Source organism: Chinchilla lanigera, unplaced genomic scaffold (assembly GCF_000276665.1).
Source record: "Chinchilla lanigera isolate Chin_1 unplaced genomic scaffold, ChiLan1.0 scaffold00113, whole genome shotgun sequence".
Taxonomy (NCBI): Eukaryota; Metazoa; Chordata; class Mammalia; order Rodentia; family Chinchillidae; genus Chinchilla; species Chinchilla lanigera.
Genome location: NW_004955514.1, coordinates 307,662 through 334,436, shown reverse-complemented (window position 1 = coordinate 334,436; position 26,775 = coordinate 307,662). Strand labels below are relative to the sequence as shown.

At 48.1% G+C, this 26,775-nt stretch overlaps 1 protein-coding gene across 5 annotated transcripts in view; it reads right to left on the bottom strand.

The window, feature by feature from the left end:
- Positions 1–26,775, bottom strand: part of Pcgf3 (polycomb group ring finger 3) — a 42,709-nt gene that overhangs the window by 15,603 nt on the left and 331 nt on the right. For 2 of the 5 annotated variants that reach the window (XM_005408674.2, XM_005408676.2), the window contains exons 2-8: positions 16,286–16,323; positions 15,869–16,009; positions 15,157–15,274; positions 14,159–14,255; positions 12,990–13,045; positions 3,894–4,001; positions 2,206–2,294 (exon numbers count right to left, since the gene is read on the bottom strand). In XM_005408674.2, the coding sequence (XP_005408731.1) occupies positions 2,206–2,294; positions 3,894–4,001; positions 12,990–13,045; positions 14,159–14,255; positions 15,157–15,265 (459 nt within the window). In that variant the 5' untranslated portion in view covers positions 15,266–15,274; positions 15,869–16,009; positions 16,286–16,323. Of the gene's footprint in view, positions 1–2,205; positions 2,295–3,893; positions 4,002–12,989; positions 13,046–14,158; positions 14,256–15,156; positions 15,275–15,868; positions 16,010–16,148; positions 16,237–16,285; positions 16,324–16,684; positions 17,681–26,775 lie in introns of those variants that run through there. The other 3 variants (XM_005408675.2, XM_013506752.1, XM_013506751.1) reach the window with 3 other exon arrangements.

Here is a 26,775-nt window from a genome sequence, read left to right as displayed (position 1 = left end):
CTCTGTAATGTTTGTATTGTTCCTATGCTATTTTGTAAATGGATGTACGTTTATTACTATGTGCTTCCTACAACAACCGTTGAGAATAGTCAATGAATATTCAATTGGTCACTCATGTATAGCTCTATTTATTTTCTTTAGAAACCACTTTGAAGATTCCAAAGTATAGTACAACAACCATTGATAATAACCTACCACTATTGTCTGTAACTCACTATTATTTGTCTATTTGTTTTCCTGAGAAACTATCTTGTAGATAACAGTATGTAAAACAACCATTGATAATTTCCTACCACTCTGTCTGTAATTTGGTAAGCCCCCCTATTACTATGTTATCCTTCTTTTACTCTTTAAAATAAAATAAAATAAAAAGATTAAGTAGAAGAGAACACTATGTACAGTTCTATACCCACCCACAGAAAATCATACCCAGAGACAAAGATGGGCCAGTGGCAAGACTCCAACGTCTCAGGCTGCCCCCAGAGTTGGAGCACAGATGATGAACACCACCACTCCAGCAAGCAGAGAAGCCAGCAGGGCAGGTCCACCTGACTTAGAGGTATCATTTGAGGGGTCCTCCAAGCCACCCAGAGATAATGCCTCTGTCACCTAGACTCAGAAGCAGCTCAAGGTGATCTTTGCTCTTGCTGCCTGTAGGTCAGTCAGAGCCACCCTTTCACTGGCAAGCAAGGCCATCATCAAGTCCCACATGTGCACAGACCTGTCCCTGTTTCTTTGGTTCTGGGTGTTGCTGGCCGCGCAGAATCAGAAAACTAAAAACAAAGATTTGACTACTCTGGCCTGAAACACTGTTGTGGTTACTACGTCTTATGATAGGACTAAGCCTAGTCCTGATTTCTACAGAGATCTCAGAACTGTTCTGCACATCCACCTTCCTGTGAGGTCATTTCTAGCCACCTGCTAGGACCATGCCATGAGGCCAGTTCAAAGGTATCGGCATCTCGTACCAGCCTTTCTCCCAGGAACATTCAGCAAACTTCTGACACAGCTCCCCACCCACTCCTCACAGCTACCAGTCCTCATGTTGATCTCATGACCCACAGAGTGAAATGAGCTTTAACCATTTTTCAGCTCATTATCTCAGGTTCTATGTAAGACAACATTACCTGAGAATAACAGCAATTTTTGCTCTCATGTGTGTCTCTTTTTTTTTTTTTTTTTTGAGACAGGGTTTTCCTATGCAGTTCAGGCTAGCGTTGAGCTCACTTTGTAGCCTAGGCTGGCCTTGAACTCACAACAATCCTCCTGCCTCAGCCTCCCCAGTGCTGGGATTACAGGCGTGCACCACCACACCTGGCAAATGTCACCACCCCCCCCCAACGGTTCTGGGAATCAAACTCATGACCTTGAGCTTACCAGCCAGACACTGTGCAGCTGAGCTAAATCCCCAACCCCCACGTGTGTCTCATTTTTCTTTCCCCATGACAAGGGCTAAGTCCTCCAAACTCATAACTGCTTGTGATATTTTCTTATTCCTTATTTTAATGAGACAATGATTGTTTCATCATGAAGTATGAACTGCTTTAGGGAATTCTACAGACAGGAGTATGGAATTTCATGAGATCCTTCCACAGTGCCTCTGCTGGTCTTGTTTCCTTTTTCACCTGGTAATGTGGCACATGGGGCATGAACAGAGTCCTCAGCATTATGTGCTTGCTTCCTTCCACTGTGCTGCTGAGGTCCACTGTTCTCCTGAAATTTGTAAATGCACACGAAAGCTCCCAGTAGACAAGGGACCGAGTCTTGAACAGTGAAAACATGTTTATAGCTAGGCTGAAGAAAATGAACCTGAGTTTGTCTATAATTTTTTATGTCTGAAGTGTTTTAGTCCATGCATAGCACTTTGGTAATTTATTTTTTTTCTGGTGCCGGGAATTGAACTCACGACCTTGCGCTTGCCAGGCAGGCGCTGTGCCGCTGAGCTAAATCCCCAGCCTAGCACTTTGGTAATTTAAAGAAAGATCAAGTGAGGAGCTCAGAGGAAGAAAGCTTTGGAACATCACCTTTGGTTTCCTGAAACTGCAGCAAGCATGGAGCAGAACAGTGCTGGGATGTGCACACAGAGGACCCTTCTGCTAGTGACTCCTGTGGTAGAAAGCTCTGTGGCTTCTGTCTTTGGTTTCCTGAAACACTGCAGCAAGCATACAGCAGAACAGTGCTGGGATGTGCACACAGAGGACCCACCTGCTCATCACTCCTGTGGTAGTCGTTGTCTTCTTCCTGTCTCTCTTCTGCCGTCTCTTTGCTTGAACTGTCATCTGCTTTGGTTTCACCTTTTAGCATAATAAGCAGAAAATAGGGTGTAGGTTGAGCACCCCTAATCCAAAATCCTAAGTGCTCCAAAATCTAAAACATTTTGAGTTATAAGGAGAAACTTCCACACCTGACTATGTGACTTGCTGTAGTTCAACACAGGTGCACCAAAAATAATGTGAAAATATACCTTTAGGGAGTGTAAAATGCATGTGAAACACAAATGAATTCATGTCTACACCTGCCCTCAAATATTCTGGATAGGGATACTCATTATTATGTAGCCTAAAATGTTATATTATGTAGCCTAAAATTATTATGTATTATGTAGCCTAAAATGTTATACTATTTAAGAAACTAGCATACTCTCTAAATGCATCACCATCTACCCTCCCAAGAGTGGACATGAGAAGCCCACTGAGTGTCAGAGCTACACTACAAGTCTCTCAGAACGCCTCAAGGCTGCCTGAGGCTAACCTGGGCAAGGTGGGCTTGTCAGTGGATGTCTGGGGGATACTAAAGTACTGACACTGGTGAGAGGAGCAGACAGCTCCCAGAACCATGCAGTGCTCACCACAGCAGCCCCTCCCTGGAACACTTTACTCCTGCAACCTTATTACACTAATAGTAGTCAAGACCAGATGCTCCAATTCCCAGACATCACCCAAGGGCCCCTTGCCCTCCCTGGCCTGGCATTCCCCAAGACCTGGCAGCCAACTCTCCCAGTGGTAGTGGCCAAGGTCCTCTCTCATCTCAGACTAACAAAGAAATCTAAAGACTTTTTCTTTTCTTTCTTTTTTTTCTTGTGGTACTAAGGGACTGAACTCAGGGCCTTGTGTATGCTAGGCAAGCAATCTACCACTGAGCTACATTCCTAACAAGATTTTTTTTTTTGTATGTATAGCTCTAGCGATTGATCCTAGGGCCTTTGTGCTGAACCATATCCCAGCCCAATTTATTTCTTTATTTAAATTTATTTCTTAATTTAATTTTTGTGACAGAGTCTTGTTAAATTGTCCAGGTAGGGCTCAAATTTGTGATCCTTCTGCCTCAGCCTTATGAGTGATGGGATTACAGGCATGTGTCAGATCTGATATGGTCTAAATTTCTTAGGAACTTATGTGATTCCAATTGAAAAACACCAGACCTCAAAGATTTGAATAATTTATAATACATACAGATCTGAAAGTACTATTAACTTTATGCCAAAACCAAATCATTACTGTGCCATATTATAATAAAGTAAGCAGGGGCTGGGGATTTAGCTCAGTGGCACAGCGCCTGCCTGGCAAGTGTAAGGTTGTGAGTTCAATTCCTGGTACCGGAAAAAAACCAAACCAAACAAAAAAAAGTAAGCAGAGTTAAAATCTTACTAGCCTACCTTCCACTACTTCTTCCATAGGTGCTATGCTCCCTGCCCTCTGCTTTCCACCTGATCTCCAGGCACTTCCTGGGACCTCTTGTTCTCCATGTCACACTCCTGGGTGTGCACCATGATAAAGAAAGAACCCCCCTGAACCACAGATCTGTTCCTTTCTGGTGAAACCACTGAAGTATGAACCTATGAGAAGCCTGATAAGCCAGCTGCTGTAATTCATGCAGCACTGTGGGCCACTCACCATTCCGGGGATCCAAGTGCTGTTTTGCAGAGCATGCCTCCCCCTTGATGTCGCCTGGCACCTCCATGCCCAACTTGTGATAGAACTCCCTCTGTTTTCTCATTTCCGCTATTAAAAATTAACAGACAATGTGTTATATACATGTACCAACTCCCTGTGATAAATGTAATAACTGTGTAATGCAAACATATACTTGAAAAAACTATTAATCTTTAATTTTCAGTGGACAAAGAATTGTAGTAAAGCTCTATTCGCAAATATCACACAAAGGAGGCTGTAGGTTTGGGTTATGGAGTTTGAAGGCTGCTACCAGTATGAAAAGAAGGACAATGTAAACACTTGGGTCCAACATGGTGCACAAGTACCCATACCTCAGGCTTGTAGGAACACTGAGATGAGATGCTGGTACTCAGTGTGAGAACCTAGAGTGGACAGATAGGCTTTGGACCTGCTGGGGACCCTCACAGGACTATGATGGCAACCTCCTCGCCCACCTGTTACAGACCCTCAGACATCACTGCAGACAACAGGCAACTGCTGGAGGACTCAGGTGCCTTGTGTACCCCCAGTGCAGCCTAGCAATCCAGACTAGCTGCCTGTCCCCCATCGTCTCTGCAGCCAGATCAAGCAACAGCTCTGAGCTGCCTGGCAAGGGTCTGCTGGGGAGGAGGGGTGTCTAGAGCTGCCACCTCATCCCAAAACCCTGTACCTGTGAGTCAGGCTTGTGGGTGCTCACAACCTACCTGCAGGGCAGACAAGATGGTGTCCATGTCTGCCAGCAGTGGGTTAACAGTGCCCCCTGGTGTCTATGGCCAGCAGTCACAGCACCATAGTCCAAGGGAAGAAGCAGATGGACAGAATTTCCTGTGGAATCTGTCCATCTCCTTTTTGTCTCTGTTACCCGGCTTTTAGGGTAGCTTGGCTGGTTCTGAGGTGGCCAGCATGTGCTCCTGCTAGCTGGACCAGAGGAGCTTCCAAGCACAGGCATGAACTGAGCCCTCTGGAGCTGGACAGCAAGACCAGGCTAGCACCCTGCAGATCCCAGGGAAGGATGGATTTTGTAAGACAAAAACAGCTACTGACTTATAAAAAATTATTTTTTTAATTTTAATTTTTTTTTGCTGGACTAAGCATTGGACCAAGGGGCTTTGCACTGAGCTACATCCCTAGCTCATTTTTTATTTTAAAACAGGGTCTCACTAAGTCACTAAGATGCCCAAGCTAGGCTCAAACTTGCAATCTTCTTGTCTCAGCCTCCCTCAGCGTTGGGATTACAGGCATGCACCACCACACCAAACTTCAACGTTTAGGAAGTGTTTCTACCCATGTAACTTTTTTTTTTTTGTCCTTTTGAGACAGGGTCTCACTATGCAGTGCAGGCTGGCCTTGAGCTCACTTTGCAGCCTAGGCTTGTCTCGAACTCACAACAATCCTCCTGCCTCAGCCTCCCAAGTGCTGGGATTACAGGTGTGCGCCACCACGCCTGGCTTCTATCCATGTAACTTTAATGTGCAGGTGCAAGTGATGGAGCAAAAGACACTGGCTACTGCTCAGGACACTCAGGTGGCAAGATTAAAATAACTACTCAAACCACTGACCTATAAATTGCTCTGTGAAAAATAATTTATGCATAGATGACTAAGAAACTTTTTGTTACACTTTCTCTGTGTGTGTGAGTGTGTGTGTGTGTGTGTATGTGGTACTGGGGGACTGAACCCAGGAGGGGCACCCTACCAGTGAGCTATACCCCCAGCTGCATTTTCAAATTTTATTTTGAGACAGGTTCTGAGTTGTCTGGGCTGGCCTCAACTTTTGGTGCTCCTGCAACTTTCTGAGTAGCTGGGATTACAGACCTGCATGCACCACCATGTCCTGCTTTATTAAACTTTTTATCTACATATTTGTTCTCTCCTACAGACCACAGCCCCAAGATAGCCTGGGCACAGCCAGCCCTACACAGTGGCAGTGCAGGAACAAGGGTATAAGGCTATGAGCAACACAGAGGGGACAGCTCTGCAAGGAGAGCTGTGCAGACTCTGGCAAGACAGCAAAGGGGTTAGCTAGAAAAGTGCTCTGGTACACACTGCACAGCAAGCAGCTCTGAATGAAGCAGGAGGCTGGCTGGCGAAGCCTCAGAGGGGACCACTGCGGGTGGAAGCCTCAGTGCTGACACCTTGTTTAATGCTTACTTCTTTACCTTTTACCTATCAATAAAAAGCATAAAGATAGCAAAAATAACAATACTCAATGTCAGGTGCATAAACATTAAACTGGGGCTACTTCTGATACATCTAAAATACTGTAGATTTGACACAAAAATTCTACTGCTAGTAATCCCCAAAATACCCAGGTAAATACATATTTGCTGAAGCCTTACATGTAACACTATGTCACAGCTTGTGTCTAGATGTCTCCCAAAGCTCATGCAGTTATAGGTGGGGCTTTTTCAGAGGCGGCTGGATCTAGAGTGTGTGGATGCTGGAATCAATGCTGGAATTGATTCACGGTGCAATGCTAGGCTCAAGGGCACTAGGAGTAAGGATGTGAGTGCTGCCCTCCCTAAGTAGCCTGGATAAAATGTAAGGCCTAGAAAGAGCTATAATTGACCCTTGCTTGCTTTGCTACCTTCTGCCCCCCATGAACTGTCTTCTCTCCAATGCCACCCTGCCTGGGAGCCAGCCAATTATGGACTTAAACCTCTACAAACTGTTAGCTAATAAGCCTTTCCCACTTTGAGTGTCAGGTATTTTGTTTCAGCAATGAGAGAAATGTAACTAAGATACACCAAAAAATCAGAAACAACTGAAATATTGCGTCTGAGAATAGGCACAGCTGCTACAGCAGTGGCTCCTCACTCGGCCTTCCCAGCCATGCTTTACTTGCTGCCAGGAGAGCACACTGGCGAAATAAAACCAGCACAGGTGTCATCCATGCGTGGATCATTCAGCAACAGAACACTGCAGCTACTGGCAGTGAATAACACGGAGTGTACTTGCTGCCCAGGGGCACATTCTTTGATGCACTGCTATGAAAAAGAGACGGCAACACACAACCAGCTGGGCTCCACTACTGACATCCTACACCAATGATGGCGAACCTTTCAGGTGTTCAATGATAATGAACAGTCAGTTGTGGCACACATGCCATAGGTTTGCCACCACTGTCGTCTATACTAAGAAACTGAAAGCTGGGGGCATGGTACAGGCCTGTAATTCCAGCTACACAGGGGCCTGAGGCAGGTAGAGACAAGTTTGAGGGTCAGCTGGGCAACTTATCAAGATCCTTGTCTCCAAATGAATTTTAAAAACATAGGGATGAGGATATAGCTCAGTGGTGGAGCACTTCCCTAGCATTTGTGAGATCCATACGACCATTTAGACAGATGCAGAAAAGGCATCTGAGACCACATACCACTCCTGGTAAACTGTTCATCCCACTGGGCCAGCCTGATGGAGGTGTCCATAGGCTATGACAAGCATCCATGTGGTGGTGAGAGGCTGAGCTCCAGGGACCAAAAGCAAGCCCAGGTTTACTGACCCAGCCAGCAGATCGTGGGATTCCAGTCTGGGTCACAGGCATTCCCTGATAAGGGAAAGACCTGAACAGCTGGCCTTGCAGCCAGCGGGCAGAACTGAGGTTTTGCACAGAAGGTTGGTGACAGGGCAGAAACTGATACCCCAAATTTTCTATTGATGAAGTTCAAAATACAGCAATGACAATCAAGGATAGTTTTTTGGAACAAGATGAATGGAATCTTTTTTGGGGGATAACACTTGTCCAGTTGGAATTACAAGTTAATGCCTCCTACTGAAACTCACTGGACATGTGAGTGTTTATCTGTCCTGAAATTTTACATATATCATCTCTTGAAAATTTCTTTCCACATGGAGGCACTGACATCTGCCTGAGGGATACAATGTTGAGTTGTCATATTGCATGCACTTGTGGGATGCTCTGGAATTCTCGGTATTTATACTCCATCAAATCATTAAGCTGCAGATTAATCATTTCTCCTTGAAGGTCAGGTGGAAGCCCCTCCACTGGAAAATTAAATGGATTCTGAAATATGGAAGCTTTCTCTGCACTTCTATCAACATCCAAAATATCTCTGGGTCAGTAGCTACACCTTGAATAGATCTGCTACAATCTGGGCAAGGGTGTAGATCTTACCTCTCTCCCTAACTTGCAAGGGCTTAGGAGGCTCTATGGAAGTTGTGGTTCAGATTTGCTCCCCCTAGCCCATGTTGGAGACTTGGTGCCCAAGATGGTGATGTCAGAACACGGTAGGACCTTTAAGTGGGGGCCGAGCAACAGGTCTTAGATCACTGGGGGTGTGCCCTTGAGGGGAAGGTGGAACCCCAGCCCTTCTTGTTTGCTCCTTTGCTTCCTGAACATAAGGTAAGCAGTTTTGAGCTCCACACGCTGCCGTGGTGGCTGCCTTGACATGGGGCCATTGACTGACTCCCCCAAAACTCTGACCCAAAATAAGTAGTTTGTCATTATAAGCAGAGTAACTCAGGTACCCTGCCATAGCAACAGAAAGCTGACTGACACAAGCTGCTGGACAGTATGTGAGTCAAGCAGTGTTAGTTGTTGAAGTGACTTTCCATACTCTGCAGTGTTGTTTTGCCTTATGATTAGACTGACTTCCCTCAGAAACACAGTCAAGTCTTCAGCAAAACCAATCTCCAGGGCCATTCAGGGTTTTACAATAGTGGTTAAAGTGCTGCTTCTCATTTAGAGAAATGCCAACCTCTACCCGTAGCTCAAAGTGAACAGAAAAAAGTAGACAGACAGACAGACACACACACACACACACACACGCTCACTGCTAAGTCACTGAAATTCATGTGATGGAGAAGTTAGGACAGTTTCTAACTCTGACAGAAATTCAGAGCTCCAAAGATAGCCATGGCAATAGGAGTGGCCAGCAGCAGTCTAACAGTGAAAACCATCATGGCCAGCACACAAGATTGAAGCATTCTCCACCAGGTACCTGCTAATAAATGGACCACAAGCCTCAAACGCCTGATATTTTTACCAGCTTTGCTAACCTGTCCAGCCTTCCTTCTATCTAGAAACTTTGGGAAGGTCTTGGTGTACTCTGCCAGGGCGTCCAGGAAGACCCCAGAGGCTGCTCCTCAGCACCCCACCCAGCACTGACTACACAAGCCCAGTGCCAATGCTGCTTTTCCATCCTCCTCCATCACATGCCAATCATTCATGAGACTAACAGTCCTAAACACTGTGCTTTCTCTGGACCAGTCTCTTCTGCTGCTGCAGTCCAACAAGCTTTAACGGACTGGCTATGCTAGTTGTGGTGATGCGTGCCTGTAATCCCAGCACTCAGAAGGCTGAGGCAGGAGAATCCCCATCAGTTCGAGGCCAGCCTGTACTATACAGTGAGACCCTGTCTCAAAAAAAAAACAAAAACACAAGACTGGCTATTAGTAAATAAACTCTTTCTGTGTCTAACAACAGCCAATCAGAGGCCTACTCTGGAGCTTCATTTTCATTTATTTTGTAATAAATTCTGCTGGGATGGACTATCCTGTTTTAAATTTTCACTTTTGTTCAGATACTGTTTTCTGTGGGCTGAGAATGCTGTACTGTCTGTCTCTGGACAGCAACCTCAGTAGCAAGAAGGCCCGACACCTGCAGCCCACTTCCTCCTCTTTCTGTTTGGACATGACAGGTGTGGACTGGTAATGCTAAGTCTTGACAGAGTGTGGACCCAAGGTGCTTAACAGGCTAAGGTTTGTAGTGTGCTAAGGGGGCAGACCTACTGCCACAGAAGGGACAGGGTAGACAAGAAACTGGCAAATGATTGTGGCTGTGTTCCAATGAAACTACAGTGTGCCTTGGTTCACAAACTTAATTCGTTGTACAACTCTGGGGAAGATGGCCAAGGTTGTATTCACCATCCGATATGAAGTTCACAAACAGAAGCAAAGTTTTGCTGAATGCTTCTGTTTATGAGCTGAACTGTTGGCAAATAGAACCATTCGTGAACCAACATATTACTATATTCATGAACTGTAAAATTTCATAAAATTTTCACAATTACACAATATTCTTTGGTTTTTATCCAACCATGTAGAAAACATCCTGTGCTCATGTGCCATGTAACTGCAGGCAGCAGGGCAGATGTGCTCCATGGGTGGCTGCCAGCAAAAGTAGGGCCCAGAAAGAAAGAAAAATGTAGGTATTTTTGTCTAGCAAACCTTTTTCACCTAAAAATCGGATGGTGAAAGGTTTGTCTAGCAAACCTTTTTCACCTAAAAATGTAGGTATTTTTGTCTAGCAAACCTTTTTCACAATTTCACAATAAATTCATCTTTCTTTCTTTCACAGAAAGAAAGAAAAATGTAGGTATTTTTGTCTAGCAAACCTTTTTCACAATAAACCTTTTTCACAAATAAAACCAACAGGTACTTTAACTGGAGTCCACAAGAGAATGCCTTGTCTTTAAAAGTAGAAGATGCTGGATGTGGTGGTGCACGCCTTTAATTCTAGCACTTAGGAGGCTGAGGGCAAGAGGACTGTCCTAAGTTTAAGCCCAGCCTGGACTACACAGGGAGTTCAAGGCCAGCCAGAGCAACATAGTGTGACTTTGTCTCAAAAAACCAAAACTAACCAACCAAACAAACAAAAGCAAAGGATGACAAACATGGTAAACAGCCATCAGCAGAGGACTGGTGAATGCTCCACAATCCCATGGTATATACATGGATGCAGCAGGCCCTGAGCAGCATGTGGGAAAAGGGGAGGTGATGCTTTGGTGTTGAGGAGTGGTTGACCAGATACATTTACCTCTGAAAAGCAGCTTTTAAAATACCGCAACAGCATGAAGAAACAAAAACAAACACACCTCGTACCCATCACTTGCAAGACCCCAAGTAAGACCCCAATGGAGCCACCATCACCTGTGGGATGGGAGGTGGAGCTGGAAAGGACTGTGGTACTCAAGGTTGAGCTCTGCACCTCACTGCACACTCATAGTGAAGTGTGTCCTAAGCTATCTGGAGGCCAAAAAGAGCCTCTGGCATGAAAAATGAGACTTACAACTGCTCAGAAAAGAAGCCCAACACATCACAGATGGCCTTCACTAAGAGAACAGCCACGCTGTTAGGGTTTCAGATTTAGAGGTGCATTCCTAAAGAGCCACAAGGAACTGAGAGTTCATGCCAGTCCATAGAATGGCATGCAGTCTTGGGTCTCCATGAACAGGAAGTGTGAACTCAGAACTCTAACTCTCTGACCCTCAATTTCTCCAACTTCAGTGCAGTCAGCATCCACACTGGATGGGACTTGGTGTATGGACAGAAGCCAAGGCATCCAGGAGCAACAAGGTGTCGAAGTCATTCTCTCTGCACTACCTCACTCAACAGAAATGGCTCAGGACAGAGCCACAGAGCACTCTAGGCTGCAGCCTACGGAGAGCACTGCCTACTGCAGTGAGAGGCCAGGGCTTGGAGGAAACGCACAGGACCACTCATGCACCAAGAGCTGTGGCCACCCAAGACCACCAGGGGCACTATGGGGACCTTGACCCAACCTGAGATGCCCAACAGACACACACGAGGATTCCGCATCGAAAAGACAACAATGCGTTCCTACCAACTGAGAACACATGACCTGGTGGCTAGAGAGGCTAGGAAGGCACTCATTGGTTTCCATGGAAACCTCAGGGAAACCAAACAGGGACACAATTTTATGGATGCATTCCAACTAAGAAATGGAGGAAGAACAACAGCAGGACAAGAACAGCGCTGCCTGCCACCTGGTACAGATGAATGACATAGTGACATCTGTCACCTCAGTAGCAGGTAACACCCACCCAGGGTGGAAACCCACCTAGAGGTAGGCTTGCTGAAAACACAGGCCACAGCTGACCTGGATGCACTGCCAATTCTACCAACTCACAGGACATGGGGGCACTCTGGGACAAGGTACAGACAGAGCCAAAAGGGGCCAGTAGGCCTGGGGGTCCATCCTGGGCACAGGTCTTATGTGGATCCTGATGGAAACAACCAAAACCAAAGACATAGTACTCATAGACAACCAGCAATGTCAATATGATGGATATTTGCTGTGTGGACTGACAATCACCTTGTAACACCCAGCTGAACTGAATCAGTGTGGTGCTGGGTTGTGGGGGGCATTTGAGGATTGTTGCTGGCAGCAGAAGAGGCAGAACTAGAGGAAGAAGTTTAGTAGCTGTTGGGAGCTGCTGGGTCTGTTGGTTCTCCTGGAGGAGCATGTCATGCTGGCTTTCCTGTTATGAACTTGGCTGTTCTCATCATCAGAGGAGCTTGGGACCTCGTTGTCACTGAGGATGGCTGTGGTATTTTTGTGGGGGAGCTCTGGTCTTTGAGTGTTACTTTCTGGCTCCAGTGCAGAACCCCTTGCTTGCTAGCACAGATCCTTCATCTGCTGGCACAGACTTTCTAGCTTCCACCACTGACCTCTGGGCCTTCCCAGCACAAATCCTTGTAACAGACTTTCACGAGGCATTGTCACGGGCTCTAGTTCTTCAGCTGGACTCATGCAACATTGCTGTGGAATCCAAGGCATCAGCTGGATTCTTTGAGTCTTTCATGTGTAGACAGATTTCCTGTACTCTCTTTTTATATGACTCTTTGGGTGACTATTATAAAATAATCCTATAAATTATGTGTCCTGAATTGTTCCCCTTGCAAACCCTGACTACAACACTTGCCATTAAGGAGTCACTACAACTTTCTTGTGCCATAGGGGATTGTTTTAAAGAATCGTTATTGTTGGGACACAAAGGAACACAAGGGGGAGCTGCCAATGGAGGACATAGCACAGGGGCTTCTCAGGTGTGCACGCTGGCACTTGCATTTAAAGCTCTTATCACAAGCATTTTGTTACGCCTTGTATTTTATTTCAAGGTATCCTCTGCCTTTTCCCAGGACTGAAAGAGCCTTCAAAGGAGCCTACGCATCCTGGAAAGACACTGGAAAATCCAGACAAGATGTATGAGGTAAGTGCACAGACACATGAGACAGGGACAGCGCCAAGACCACATCCCCAATTTTGACCCTAGGCTGAGGAGGTTTTGACACTTACCTTCCTGGAGGCCTGGCACCAACTTGTAAACAATGTCCTGCATGGTTCTGTCATGACTGCAAAGAAACGGACAAGTGGAGTCAGCCAGCATGTTCATTCTATAATTCTCACACATTTCCCATTTAACCCAAACTTCTGAATCACAAACTTCAAATTTGGGTGGAATTTTTCTTCCCAGCACTCGGGAGGCTGAGGCAGGAAGAGGATCATTTTGAGTTCGAGGCCAGCCTGAGCTACAAAGTGAGCTCAAGGCCAGCCTGAACTGTATAACAAGACCCTATCTCAAAAAAAGACCAAAAAAAAAAAAAAAAAAAAAGAAATAAAAATGTCTGATGCCAAAAGTTATCTATGACCTAAATTAATTCATTGTTTAATTTAGGTTCTAGCTGCTTACAAACATTTCAAATAATGCTGCAGGTTATGGCTCATAACTAGATGCCCCCCCAAAGCCTCATGTAGTCATAGGTGGGGAGTCTCAAAGGGGGCTGAATCTAGGGTGTGTGTTGTTGGGGTTAAGGATGCGATGCTGAGATTAAGGGTGCCCAACCCTGGGTGTGGGTGGCACTAATCAATAGCCATTGGACACCTCTCGATGTCCACCCTGCAGGGCACACTGGCCATGGAGCTTCTCCCAGAGATGCCAGTGTGAGCAAGAGACTCATGGAGGAATCAGGGCACAAGGAAAGGCATGCTGGTCACAATAAGGAAAGCTGGAGAACAGTACCCAACAGTGCTGTCTGGAAGCAAGAGGGCTGTTGAGAGCTGGTTGCTCCCACTTGTAACTGGGGTCCCTGCTCCCTGGGGATCCTGTATTGTCCATGTGCCCCTAGGCCATGTGTGATGCCTTATACAACTCCAGAGTAAGAAGCTTGCCTCCAAAGCCTGTCTCCAGACTTCTCCCTTGAGTGGCATGGAGGAATTTCATTTCCTTAGAGCAGTCTCCATCCTGAAAATCTACTGGGCAACCCTTCAGCTCTATGGCCTGCCCCTCACCCAAGGCCATGCTGATCTGCACAAAGGTGGGTCCAGGACCATCTTTTGCTTCTAACCTAATGCAGTCAGTTCAGCGCAGCCCTGAAATTCCCCTGGGGCCCAGTTCTTACCCACTGCCATCTGGGCAGCATGCAGTATGCAGTGGCTGTAAGCATCCTTGCAGCTGGGGCACTCACCCAATGTACTGTAGCGGGTGACTCTGATGGATCACAATCCTGCAGGTGGGGCAGGTGTTGTTCTCCTCTAGGTATTTCACCAGGCAGCTCCTGCAGACTGTCAGTGCACCCAGGTGAGGGGTCATATGGAGACAGGGTTGGCACCCTCACTCACTGAGCCTTGCAGGAGCTAGGAGCACATTCTACCTCACCCACAGCACACCCAGCCGTCCCCACACAAGGCCCCAGTTCCCATATGCAGGCTCTGAATGTGCCTAGATGCCAGCGCCCCATCCCAACCTGACCTAGGCTTGGGGACTGCATGGGAAGGGGACAGTGAGGAGGCAACAAACAGAGGGTAAGGGGCTGTGAGGCCACCAGAATATAGCTACATTAAAATTTTCCACTAAGTTGACCTAAAAGATTATATTTTCTTTGTGCAGAAAAAAGAGGTAAATAACAATGAAAATCACCTAAAATAAGGTATGCCTGCCAGCTTCTACCAATACAACTAACTTTAAAGTCAAAATGTGCAAGTATTTCCTACAGGGAAAGTACAAAACTGGAAGTCATCTGTACTTCGAGTTCACTTTGACAAGGTACTCCAGGAAGTCACCTGGTGCATAATCTCTGTCAACAGAGCCATGCCTCCAGGTGATCACAGCATCCACCTGCTGTTCCCACACAAACTGAGGGCCCAGAGAGAACAGACAATCAGACGTGAGAAGAATCAGCAGATCCCTCTATCCGACAGATGCGAGGACTTTACTCCAACTTAAGACACAGCCATGTCTCCCTGCCACGCATGAACACCATTTCTCTCAGGAACTGATGTGCTGACCACAGAAGGCCTGCTTCCTGCATTCAGTTCTCCTAAGGAAGCCTCACTCTAGAGAACTGTCATAGCATTTTTAGTTTGAAGTAATTTTCCCAGCCCTCATACCTGGGCTGAAACTGCTGGGAAACAGGAGAGCTGCCCCCAAGACCATGGGGCTGGCTGGAGTAGCAATCACACTTACATGTGTGCAGGCACTCAGTCACTGTCGTGGCGTCGATGAGGTACCCGCTGCACAGGCGGCAGGTGATATGGGCGTTTATGTCCCAGAGCTTGATCTTTCTGGTCAACATCTTTGGCTTCTGTAGGAGAAATACGTACACTAACTAGCAACATCCAATTGCTGCTAAATGTGCTGTCTAAGGCCCAGGAATGGCAATGGCTTCAGCACAACACATGTAAGTTGCTTGCATTGAACCCACTTCTGCAGCTGAAGGACACAGTCCACAGTAACCATCATGTTGGATTGGCATGACAGTCCCCTTGGTACACTGCAGCCATGGGGGATGCACCCTGCCCTGGCCTCTCTGTTCCCATACCCTCCTCCCATCCCACTGAGGGTGGGCTAGGCAGGCTCAGTGGCAGGGGACGTTATGCAGAGAAGGGACTCGAGCTGCGAATAGAGAGTTGCATTGCTGGGACAACCAGCAGAGGGCAGAGCCCACTCAAGCAGTGGGGATGGAAGGGGCTGGGGCAGGGCTGCCTGGTCAAGAGCACCGAAAGGCATCTCAGGGACACAGTGAGCACTCAGCAGCAACACAAAACCCACACACAGGAGAGACCCTGCATATGGAGCCACCTTGCCTCCCTTAAGTGGTTAAGTCCAGTGGACAGAGCCTCCCTTGGCCTCCCCTGGACAGCAAGCCCAGTGCATGGGGTCCCAACCTGGCCCTCACCTCCTCTGGATGACTGCGTGTTCCTCCTCCCGCCCTGGCATGGAGGCTTCAGGCCACCATGCAGATGTGATGATCCCTCCTCACGCTGCTCTGTGGTTCACTTCTGCACCTTCCTTCTGGCCCTTGCTCTCTTTCCATTTTCTAGCAGAAAAACAACACTGTTAGCTTTGGTCACAGCACTGATGTGGCCCCCGGACAACCCTGCCACCCAGCCCCTCCCTCTGGAGTGCTGAGATGATTCCTCAGCCCTATCTAAAACATGGAGAGGAAAACCACCTACAAAGAACTCCAGCCAGTGCTTGGAGATGATGCTTCCCGACCTTCTTCATGGCACTGATACTTGCACCCAACACCGTGCTTGGCACAGCACATCAACTCCTGGCCACTGTGGGAAGGAAGGCGCTGCCCTGCACTCACCTGCAAGGGGAGCTGGAGTCCCTGCTACATCGTGAAGCCTGTGGGGAAACAGCAGGTGTCACTGCAGGAGGACACAAGATACCCACCCGCAGTTCTGCATCTTGCTTAGTGAAGCATGCCTGCTCCTTTACTTGTGTAAAACAGGCCAAGGGAAATCAGAATTAGCCTAGTGAAGAAGGAGGCCCTATCACAGAGACACAGCCTGGTGTCCCCAAACCCTGGCCAGCCCAGAAGCTATCAGAAATGATGAGCAGAGATACAGGTCTGAGAGGGAGGAGGGGCTCCAACACACATACTTCTCTGGGGCCCTTGAAGGTAGGATGGGGCCCCCCCAGAGTCACCCAGGGGAGACCAGGGTGCAGGGCCTGGGGAGGGGCAGAAAGTGGCAAACGTCATTACTGGATTCATGTGAAGCCTGTGATTTCTGCATCCTCACATCCAGACTGAGCCATCTTCTCTCCAAGTCACAGATATCCCATCCACTCAGCGAATGTTTGCTGAAGACTCTGTGGGCCCTGGCCCAGCACTGGGGCTCAGAGGATGAGGACGAGGACAGTGAGTGTGCGTTCACAGCACCCATGGCCGACAGCAACAATAGGGCAGGGGTATGGCTAGGGCACCCCTGGCAATGTGACATAGGGTCTAGACCTGAATGACCATGCAGGGACTCTGCCTCCTGGACCAGACATGTGGGGGCTGCTACACTGTGAGGGAGCCCTGGAGCCTCACTGGGCTCTCTAGGTGTCATCCCCCAAGCCACCCTCCAGGGCTCTGCTGGGAAAAGGCCCAGGGCTCCAGGATGACACAGGGATGTGGGCAGTTCAGAAGCAAGCAGTCCTAGCATGCATATCCAGGACTGTCCTCCGGTGCCCACATGGACATTCCTACCCTTCAAGTTCTTCCACAGCTGCATTTTTTAGCAACCAATCTTGAAGCTTAGGTAACTTTCACCAAAAAAGACAGTAAGGAAAAGCTTGTCTTCCCAGGACCAACAGCCATATCATAGGATGAGTTCAGAAGATGAGCAGATGAGCCGCTTACAGCCAGGCCTGTCCTGAACTGTCCCCTGCCCCAGACAGCAGCCTCCAAGCATAGGTGAATGCTAGTGCTCAAAAGGTGGTTGTGGCAGCAAAGTTTTAATTGTATTTAATTTTTGTTAAATTGTGGCCTGTGGTTCCATGTGGAGCAGTCCAGTTATGGGCTTCTGACCTGAGTGCCACACACCTCACAGAGACAGCACCTCACGCAGGTAAATCACCTAGTACATCAGAGGTGGCAATTGCTAATCAAGCTGGGAGGAAGAGCACTACCAGGCTGCAGTGCCGACACTTGGCCAGGACACCGAGCATAAACAGCACTAAGAACACCTTTATGCCAATAATAATAGAAACATATATGAAATTGATAGACTGCTAAAAAAAAGGTAATCCAAATAAATTGGGACAACCAGAGAAAACCCATTCATTGCCTGCTATAGAGGCTGAGGAAGTAGTTATAAAATGTCCTTCAAAGAACACTGCAGGCGTAGAAGTCTCCAAGGCGGGTCCTCCCAACATAAGAACAAACCACTCTTTGAACAACAACAATGAAAGTATTTCTGGGCGGGGGTGTAGCTCATTTTGGGAGGTGTGGCACTTACCTAGCATGTTTGAGGTCCTAGGTTTGCTTTCCAGCACCGGGATTTAAAAAACAAACAAACAAACAAACAAACCTCAAAGCCAAAGACAGGATTTCTGAGCCGGGCATGGTGGCGCATGCCTGGGAGGCTGATGCAGGAGGATCATTGCAAGTTCAAGACCAGCCTGGGCTACAAAGTGAGCTCAAGGCCAGCCTGAACTGCATAGCGAGACCCTGTCTCAAAAAAGAAAGAAAAAACAAAGACAGGATTTCCAACTTACTTCACAAGACTAACTCCACATACACCAAACCCTGATTGGTTGAAGCTGGAAGGAAGATTACAGACCAGCCCAAGCCTGAGCAGAGTATCAGCCTCCCTCATCTGGCAAACACACAACAGCCAAGGCCATCTCACCAGGTGAGGTTTATCCCTACAACACAGGAGTGAGCCATGTAAGGAAAAAATGTCACTTACAACTAAAGATTAAAGGAGAAAAACACCCTCTTCTCAACCGACACATAAAAATCATGTGATAAAATCCACTGCTGTTCATGATTTTTTAAATCCCCTTTTTTTTGGTTTTTTGAAACAGGGTCTTGCTGTGTAGTTTAGGCTTGCCTCAATCTTCCTGCCTCAGCCTGCCAAGTGCTGGGATCACAGACATGTGCCACCATGCCCGGCTTAAAAATTCTTATACCAAGACTAGAAGGAATTATTTTTAACCAAACAAAAGTTCTGTGAGGAAGCCCTCACTACTACACACAACTGCTGGTAGACTTGTATAGGACATCCAAGCAGCCTTAGCATAGGAGTCCCTGGCAGGAACACACATAGGGCCTACCAACAGACAGCAAGTGATGATGATGCCCCCCCCGGCCACAGCCTGGGCAGGTAGAGTGAGCGGGGAGGACATCCACAAGTGAAGCTGCACACAGAAGACCACACAGGGACGTCCCCAGGACACAGGGCTTCCCAAAGCCTTGTCAGGCCAGGTTGGCTAGGTTTGGAGGACTCTTAAGTCAGTGCTAGGCTGGTGGACTGCAGCATGTATGGATGTGCTTCCTGGAAAAGAATACCCAACAATTTAAACAGGGCAGCATGCAGCATCCTTAGTGGGTAAACTAGACAAGACCACTGAACCCCTGCTTGGTAGCCAGCACCTCCCGTCCCCATGTGGATGCAGACAGGGAAGATACTAAGGAAAATGACGTTTGATCTCCGGCAAGGAGACTTGTACAACAGAAAATAAAGAGCAATCAGCTTCATTAAAAAACAAGTTCACTGGATTACTGAAAAACACCAGAAACTGAGAAAAAGCCACAGACTGGGTGAAAACACAGAGGGTTCCCAGTGGTCCCCACTGTCCTTACCTACTGTGGGAAGATGCTACAAGGTGGGTCCCCAGGATGCACACACACTGTGTGCACGTCTGTTTCTTGACTAGGTACAAGAATGAGGGAGGCCTTATATCGTGTTTTTTTTTAATTGCAGTAGTAGGTGTTTATTATGAGATAGGGTCACACTAAGTCACCGAGTTGCCCAGGTTGGGCTCTCACTTGCAATCTTCCTGCCTCAGCCTCCTATAGTGCTGGTATTAAAGGCATGTGCTACCTTGTCTGGTTCACTTCATGATTCTTGTAGGCAAATAAGAGCAGAATCCTACTGTGGCACTGGGCCCCAGAGTTCCATCCTGCTCCCTAGACAGGCAGATGTGCTCAAGGGCTCCTCACTGGGCTCGGTCTGCAAGCCTTGAGTCTGGTCCACAACTGGTCATAGGCCCTAATTTACCACAGAAAGGTATGTGAAAATTAAAAACGGAAAAATTAAACTTGCCTAATCATCCTGGTCCTGCTCAGTATTGGAAACCACAAGTCGTGCTCCACAGCTAAACCTTACAAAGCCTTGGGAGACAAGAACAGTCACAGAAACTCAATTTGACAAGATACTGTCATTAAAGTGGGTGACAAGCCTGAGGTCAGGCCAAGGCCTGGGCAAGTGACACTTATCAGAGTGAACGCCTACAGTACCACCTATCACACTCCAAGCTGGTCCCCAGAGCCCAGGTCAGCACTATCCCAGCACTAGAGTTTCTAAGAATAACATAAAAACAGAGCTGGGCATGGTGGTACACACTTGTTATCCCAACACCCAGGGGAGCTGAAGCAGGAGCACTGCCAAGTTCAAGTCCAGCCTGGGCAATTTAGTAAGAATCTGTCCAAGACAAAACTGAACAAAAAGGACCAGGGTTGTAACTCAGTGTGACTGCCCTGGGTTCAATCTCTAGTACCAAACACACACACACACACACACACACACACACACACACACACACACATGAGTCTCTTTACAAAGAAAACAGCAAGTCATAGGCCTCTACCTGTACTGGCCATTGCTATCCTGCTGGTCCTGGAGGCAGGACTGTGCTCTCTGGTCCCAGTGATGCATACACATTGGCACCATGCTCTGCTGTGACAACAGCATCTTCCTCTTTTGTGGCCAACACGAGGGAGCCACTGGCACACACCGACGAGAACCTGACTGCCACCTCTCTCTTGCCTGTGTCCCCAGGAGCCTTGCAGGTTCCTCCCATGGCTAATGATGGGAAATGTCCCAAGATGGTTGTCCCCCGGGAAGCCTGTGGTCAGCCCTCTCATGGCAAACTTGCCTATGGTGATTAAAACCTTCCCTGCAAAACCGGCAGCATGCCCTGTCTGTGCTATGCCTACAAATCATAGGCTTATGCTGAGATCTGTCCTTCCAGGTCCAGCCCCCAGGGAGTCTCCAGGCTTCGAGGGCAGATGGCACCCCATATGTTGCCCTGGCCACCATGGGAAGGAGGCCTGTTGGGGGCCTGGACTCACCCCTTTACTTCTTCCCTACTCAGGGTGCCGAGTCCTTTCCTGGTAGCAAACTGTACTGGAAGGAGAATCAGGCCTCTCAGAAAATCACCAGCCAGGGCTGCCTTGGGCCCAACACATCACAGAACAGAAACACTCCACACACAATGGCTCCTCCAAATGCCACCTGACTTTATATGGCCAGGAGGGACAAGACAATGTCCCCCATGAGGACACTCTGAGCACAGTCAGGATGGACAAATGCAGTCCTATGCCAGGACTCCTGAGCATGGAGGTGGTAGGGAAGGACACCATCCCACACCAGGACTCAGGACTCATTAAACATGGTCCTTTATGGCTAGACCTGACATATCTGACTCAGGTAAAATGCTGAGAAATATTTGCTCAAAAGATCTGGCTAGAAACTAGCTAAGGTAGTGACACATTTGCCCAACTTCTTCCTGTTACTGTCTCAGACCCTAAGTTACCTCATGTGTCACCACACTGTATGCAGCTCCTCTAAGACTTCACAATAGTGAAAAGATGTGTCAAGAAAAAATGCAGCAAATATACAAATGGAAAACTGTTTCCGGGAGCAGGTGTTAGGGACCTTTCTCATCTGTCTGGGTTGTTACTACAAAACACCCTAAACTTGGTAGCTCATGAACAGCAGAAACAAATTTTTCAGGGCTGAAGGCTGCTTCAGGTGCTTCTGTGAGGGAAGGGGCCTGGGTGTCTTTTGTAAGGCACTCATCCTGTTCATGAGGGCAGAGCTCCCAAAGGCCCACTTGTAATATCACTATGTGGGGATTAGGGTTTTGATCTGTGAGCTTTTTGGGGGGCACATTCAGAAAACACCCAATGCTCACTGTACAATTCTTTCAGCTTTTCTGTGTTTTATTTCTTGTAAACATCTGAATAAAAAAGTAAAATAGTTCCTTGAAATAAACAAAAAAGGCTTAGCCTTCTCTGCCCCAGCCTCCTGGCATGCCAGTGCCTTTCCCCATTCCCATATGTGGGTAAGGGAATGATCAGGGAGCATTCTGATGGCTTTATTTTTTTATTTACTTTTTTGTCTTTTTTGAGACCAGGTCTCACCGTGTAGTTCAGACTGGCCTTGAGCTCACTTTGTAGCCCAGGCTGCCTCAAACTCACAATGCTCTTCTCATCTCAGCCTCCTGAGTGCTGGGATTATAGGCATGTGCCACAATGCCCCAGCTTCTGATGGCTTTAGCAATCAAATCAGGCAATACACACATGGTCTTCAGAGCAGAGCCACAGTGGGTACTGGTCATAATCAGTTTAGTTGCAATGTGTCACACAGCACCTAATTTGGCCAGGCCTGCTCAGGAACCAGGAGACAGAGCATGACACATGGGACACCTAAGGCCTCATGAGACCTACCCAGCACTCTTGGGCCCACAGGACTCCATGAGGCTCTACAAGACCCACAGAGGACTCTTAGTATAAATGGGCTTTGAGGCATCTGTGGATACCTTTCTACTCTTTGTGCGCTTGGTAAACATCTGGGGTTTGCTATTAAGATAGCAAAGTCAAGCAAATACCAATGCATTTCCAAAAAAATCAATTAACTTCCACCTTCTACATTTACCTAAACACTATAGTTTCTCTTCAAAAAAGCAAATTGGCCTCACCATGGGCCAATAAAGGCAAACTCCGGCAACTGGAAGTTTCCTGGTGTACTGGTGGCTCCGCAGGAGTGCTGGGACAGCACTCACAGCCGCTCCTGGGCCTCTGGCTCTCATGATTTGGTTCTAGTAGATCAGAAAACTATTCTGTTATTGTTTTTAAGGACCCTACATTTTAAAAATTTAATGACAAACCATCAACTTGTGGAATTGAGAAATCGCTCCAGTTTCTGAAGCACAATGAATTGTGCAGCATTTTCACAACATTAACCACAGGTATTAAAAGACTGACAGTGGGCCAGGGATATAGCTCAGTGGCACAAGCGCCTGCCTGGCAAGCGCAAGGTCCTGAGTTTGAGTCACAAAAAAGAAGATAAGGCTGATAGTAAGACAACAGGGAACTTTCCATAAGGGTGGACATATTTCAAAAGAAAAGAAAAAACACACCTGCAACTTTATATCTAACTCTGAACATCAAGCAAATAAGGCTGTAAATGAAACAAATCCTGCCACTGAATAAACAGCAACAGAATAGACCCAAACAAATCTTGCTTTATAATCCAAATCAAACAGTCTAAAGAACAATTCCAGGCATGGCAAAGGATCCCTTCCTCACCCCAGCAGCCCTATGATCTTGCAGTGGAGTCTTCCCAAGGTCTACAGCAGGGAAGAGGGTGGGTGCCCTGGACTACACCCCTTCCCAGAGGTCGGGGAGGGCGGTGCTGGGCCCGGGATCTCTTTGGAGGAGCTGGTCAGGTAGAGGGGCTCTTGCCACAGAAGGTTTCTGTAGCATCATGCTCTGAGAAGCACAAATACCCCAAACTTTTCAGGATCTTATGTCTTGTGCATTATTTCAAAGTGAACATATATAACCAACTGCACAAAGTAAAAAGTACTAGGAAAAACACTTTCTCCACATATTAAAAATGGTTAAGAAAAAAATTCTTAAAGATCAGTTTTTGAGACACATAGGTGGCAGGAATAACATTAGACGACCCTGGCCTAGGGTCACAGGACCCAGCACCACATACCCCTACTTCAGTCTGGAGAGGTCTTGCGGCTTACCATGGTATTCTCAGTGGTCAGTTAATCCTAGATATCTTTTTTATTTGTAATTTATCTTCCCTCATTTGTATCAGTGTCCACACATGAAAATGATCTCTGCTGTAACAGCAGTCTCAGGAACGCACGCTTCAACCAGTAGGGCCACTGGAACATACCGCTCTATATACACTCTTGACTTGCTCGCAGCATGGGTGCGGGCCATGTAGCATCTCCAGCCTGACAAAAGCCAGGCTTACAACACTACTGCAAACCCCACCCTCCTTCCAGTGTGCTTACCCCGTGAGGTCTCTACCCCTCTTCACTGGAGCCATGGGTCCCACTTCTAAGAAAGAGAATTCAGCAAAGTGATAGGGCCCACACCTAGATTAGGTTGTGAAGCCTGACTTCCTTCCTGTCACTGTCTTGCTCTGTCACTTATTCCCCCTTGGCTGCCTCTGAGAGGCTCCAGGAAGAGAAACTGTGGTCTTTAGCTGACAGCTGTGGAAAGGAGCCTGGACCGGCATGCTGCCCTTGGAGACCTCAGATGAGGCACTCAGCCAGAACCCTAGGGCCCTACCCACAGGGACTGCTGTAGGGTGACCCACCAGGTCAGGCCCTGGGCCCTGAATCACAGAGACTATAGGATGACCTGCCTAGCTAGCCAGGCCTGGGCCCCTGTCTCAGACTGCACGGTAATCTACTTGGTCAGGCCTGGGTCCTTGACCTACACAGAATGCATGGTGACCTACTAGATCAGAGCATGCAGGGTGATAGTTGGTGCTGGCTAAGGGCACCAAATCTTAGGGTGATTTATTCCACTGCAATATGCATACAACCACTCCACACTACTCACACCTTTAAATTCCACTAAGATGGGCCATGTCTATAATCCCAGTATTCAGGAGGCTGAGGCAGGAGGATCATTTCAAGTTCGAGACCAGCCTGGGCTACAAAGTGAGCTCAAGGTCAGCCTGAACTGCACAGCAAGACCCTGTCTCAAAAAGACAAAAAAAAAAAAAAAAAAAAAAAAAAAAAAAAAAAAAATCCACTAAGAGGAAAATAAAGAGCCTAATCAAACCTAAACTCATACCCAGTATTTCAAGTCTCTTCCAAAATTTCACAAAGCAAATTAAGTTAAACAAACAGTAAAAGATGTCAAAGAAAGAAAGATAGATCAGAAGTAAGCAATAGCATAAAAGTTCCTCAAGTGTGGTTACATCTTGAAATACAAACTCCTAGGCTGGCCCACTCAGGGGCACCATTTGGTTGACAGTGCCATGGAATCTAAAGTGGTTTCTCATTGGGTGTAGTGGTGCACATCTGTAATCTCAGCACTCGAGAGACAGTAAGATCGCCACAAGTTTGAGACCAAGCTGGGCTACATAGTGAGTTCAAGGCCAGTCTGGACTATATAGTGAGACCCTGTCTCAAAAAACAAACAAAAATAAATAAAGTTGTTTCTCTTGAGGAACTAAGAAGAAAACCCAGAACCTACTGGTTCAAGGGTCTCTGGGGAGTCCAGAGAGCCAGAGCTTCAGACTCAGGTCTCACCCTACTGCCAACTCCTGATGAGCTCTGCATGAGCCCAGGCTGCCCTTCACTGCTCTGCTTGGTGTCCACTAGCCCATCAGCGGACCTCCTCGATGACCATGGCAGACCACTCTGGGCACTGGGCTGGGCAAGGCCTTGTCCTGTGGGTTCCGCTTTCTGGAAACACATCCCACAAGGTCTGCCCACCATCATCAAGAGCAGCACTCTGTGAATTCTTAATACCTCATGCAGCATTCAATCTCCTCCTACTTTTCTTTCCGTGACCACTTGTAAACCAAAGGAAAACACAGACACACTCTACATAAAACGCCACTTTAAAGTTTTCAGAGAAACAAAGACTGCTCCCTAAGATCCACTAATGCTTTCTCTTCCTTCCCCTTCGGGTCAGAGCGAAGTCAAGGTGCCAACTTGCCAGCCTGCAGCCTAGTCCTCCACTCTACAAGCCCTGGGTCATCTGCCCAAGCTTGGACCCCTCTTCCTGCTTACCCTGGGAGTTCCCTGACACTGAGTGCTCCCTAGACCCTGTGGGGTAGGGCAGGCAGGAGGGTGAAGGTGCTGGATACCGACTGAGGCAGAGGCAGGTGAAACTCACGGCCCAGCAGAAGGGGCACAGAGCAGGCAGGAAGAAACTTCCTGGGTTTGGGCACCATGCAGCCCTAAACAGGGCACTCTGGGCCCTTGAGTCCTTACAGTCAGGACAAGCCTGACCTTGCCTTGCAGCTGGCCCCAGATCCCTGCCCAAGTACCTACTTTAGGTCTGTAGAGCCAACCCAGAAGTTCATGATGTCGGGGTACTCAAGGTTTTGAGGGTAGGTTTTGAACCTGTGGGGTTCAGGTGACCAGGATCCCACATGCCTGAGCCTGTGGGACAGCAAGGGGGTCCAGGTGGCCAGCTGTGCAGACTCTGGGCATCTTCAGTGCCCTCTTAGATCTAGCAGTTCAGACCCTGGCCTCCATGCCCAGGGCCTATCTCAGAGCTCTCCTTGCCAGGACCCTTACCCCAGGAGACACACTGGATCCTGGTAACCAGGAATATGACTATGTCAGGAGCCTTCCTCATAGTGTAATCTCAGACTGCCAGCCTCCCAGGGACAAAAAGCCTGGCTCAGGGTCCCAAAAGTGCTCAGGGGACTGTGCCAGGGCTAGCTCTGGTGTCCCAGTTCTCCCAGTGGGCTTGTCCCGGAGTGTCAACCTCTCCACGGCTCGTCCCAGGTCCAGCCCTCCTGGGTTACAGTCCTGGGATCCTGTCCCTTCTGTGACCTATCTTGACTTGGACGCCCTCAGTAGTCTTGGTATGCTCTGGGCCCTAACCAGTGCTCAGGTCCGGCCCTGCTCGATGACACTTCCCAAGGGCCCCAGGCTTGACCCTCCACGCTGACCTATCCCGAGGTCTCAGCCCCTCGCAGAGACCTGTTCCGGGGTCCCAGCACTTTGTGGGTCCTGACCAGTCCCAGGGACGGCCCTTCGTGGCGAGGGGGCCTCCCCAGCTCCTGCCTGGTCCGGGTCCAGCCTGTCCCTGGGTTCTCCCTTCCTAGGGTGCTCCCTGGCCCTTCCGAAGTCCTGCCCTCCTGAGGTGCAGCCCAGAGTACTCCATAACCCCACTTCACGCCTGCTCGGGGTCCTGCCCAGCCCGGGTCCAGGTTATTCCGGGTCCAGCCTGGCCGGGTCCTGCCTGGTCCGGGGTCCTGCCCGCCCCGGTCGTGCCCTCCCGAGGTCCCGCCTCCCGCCTGCCCGCCTGCCCGCCGAGGGGCTCCGGGCTCGCAGCCTTCCGCCGGACCCGGGCCGAGGCCG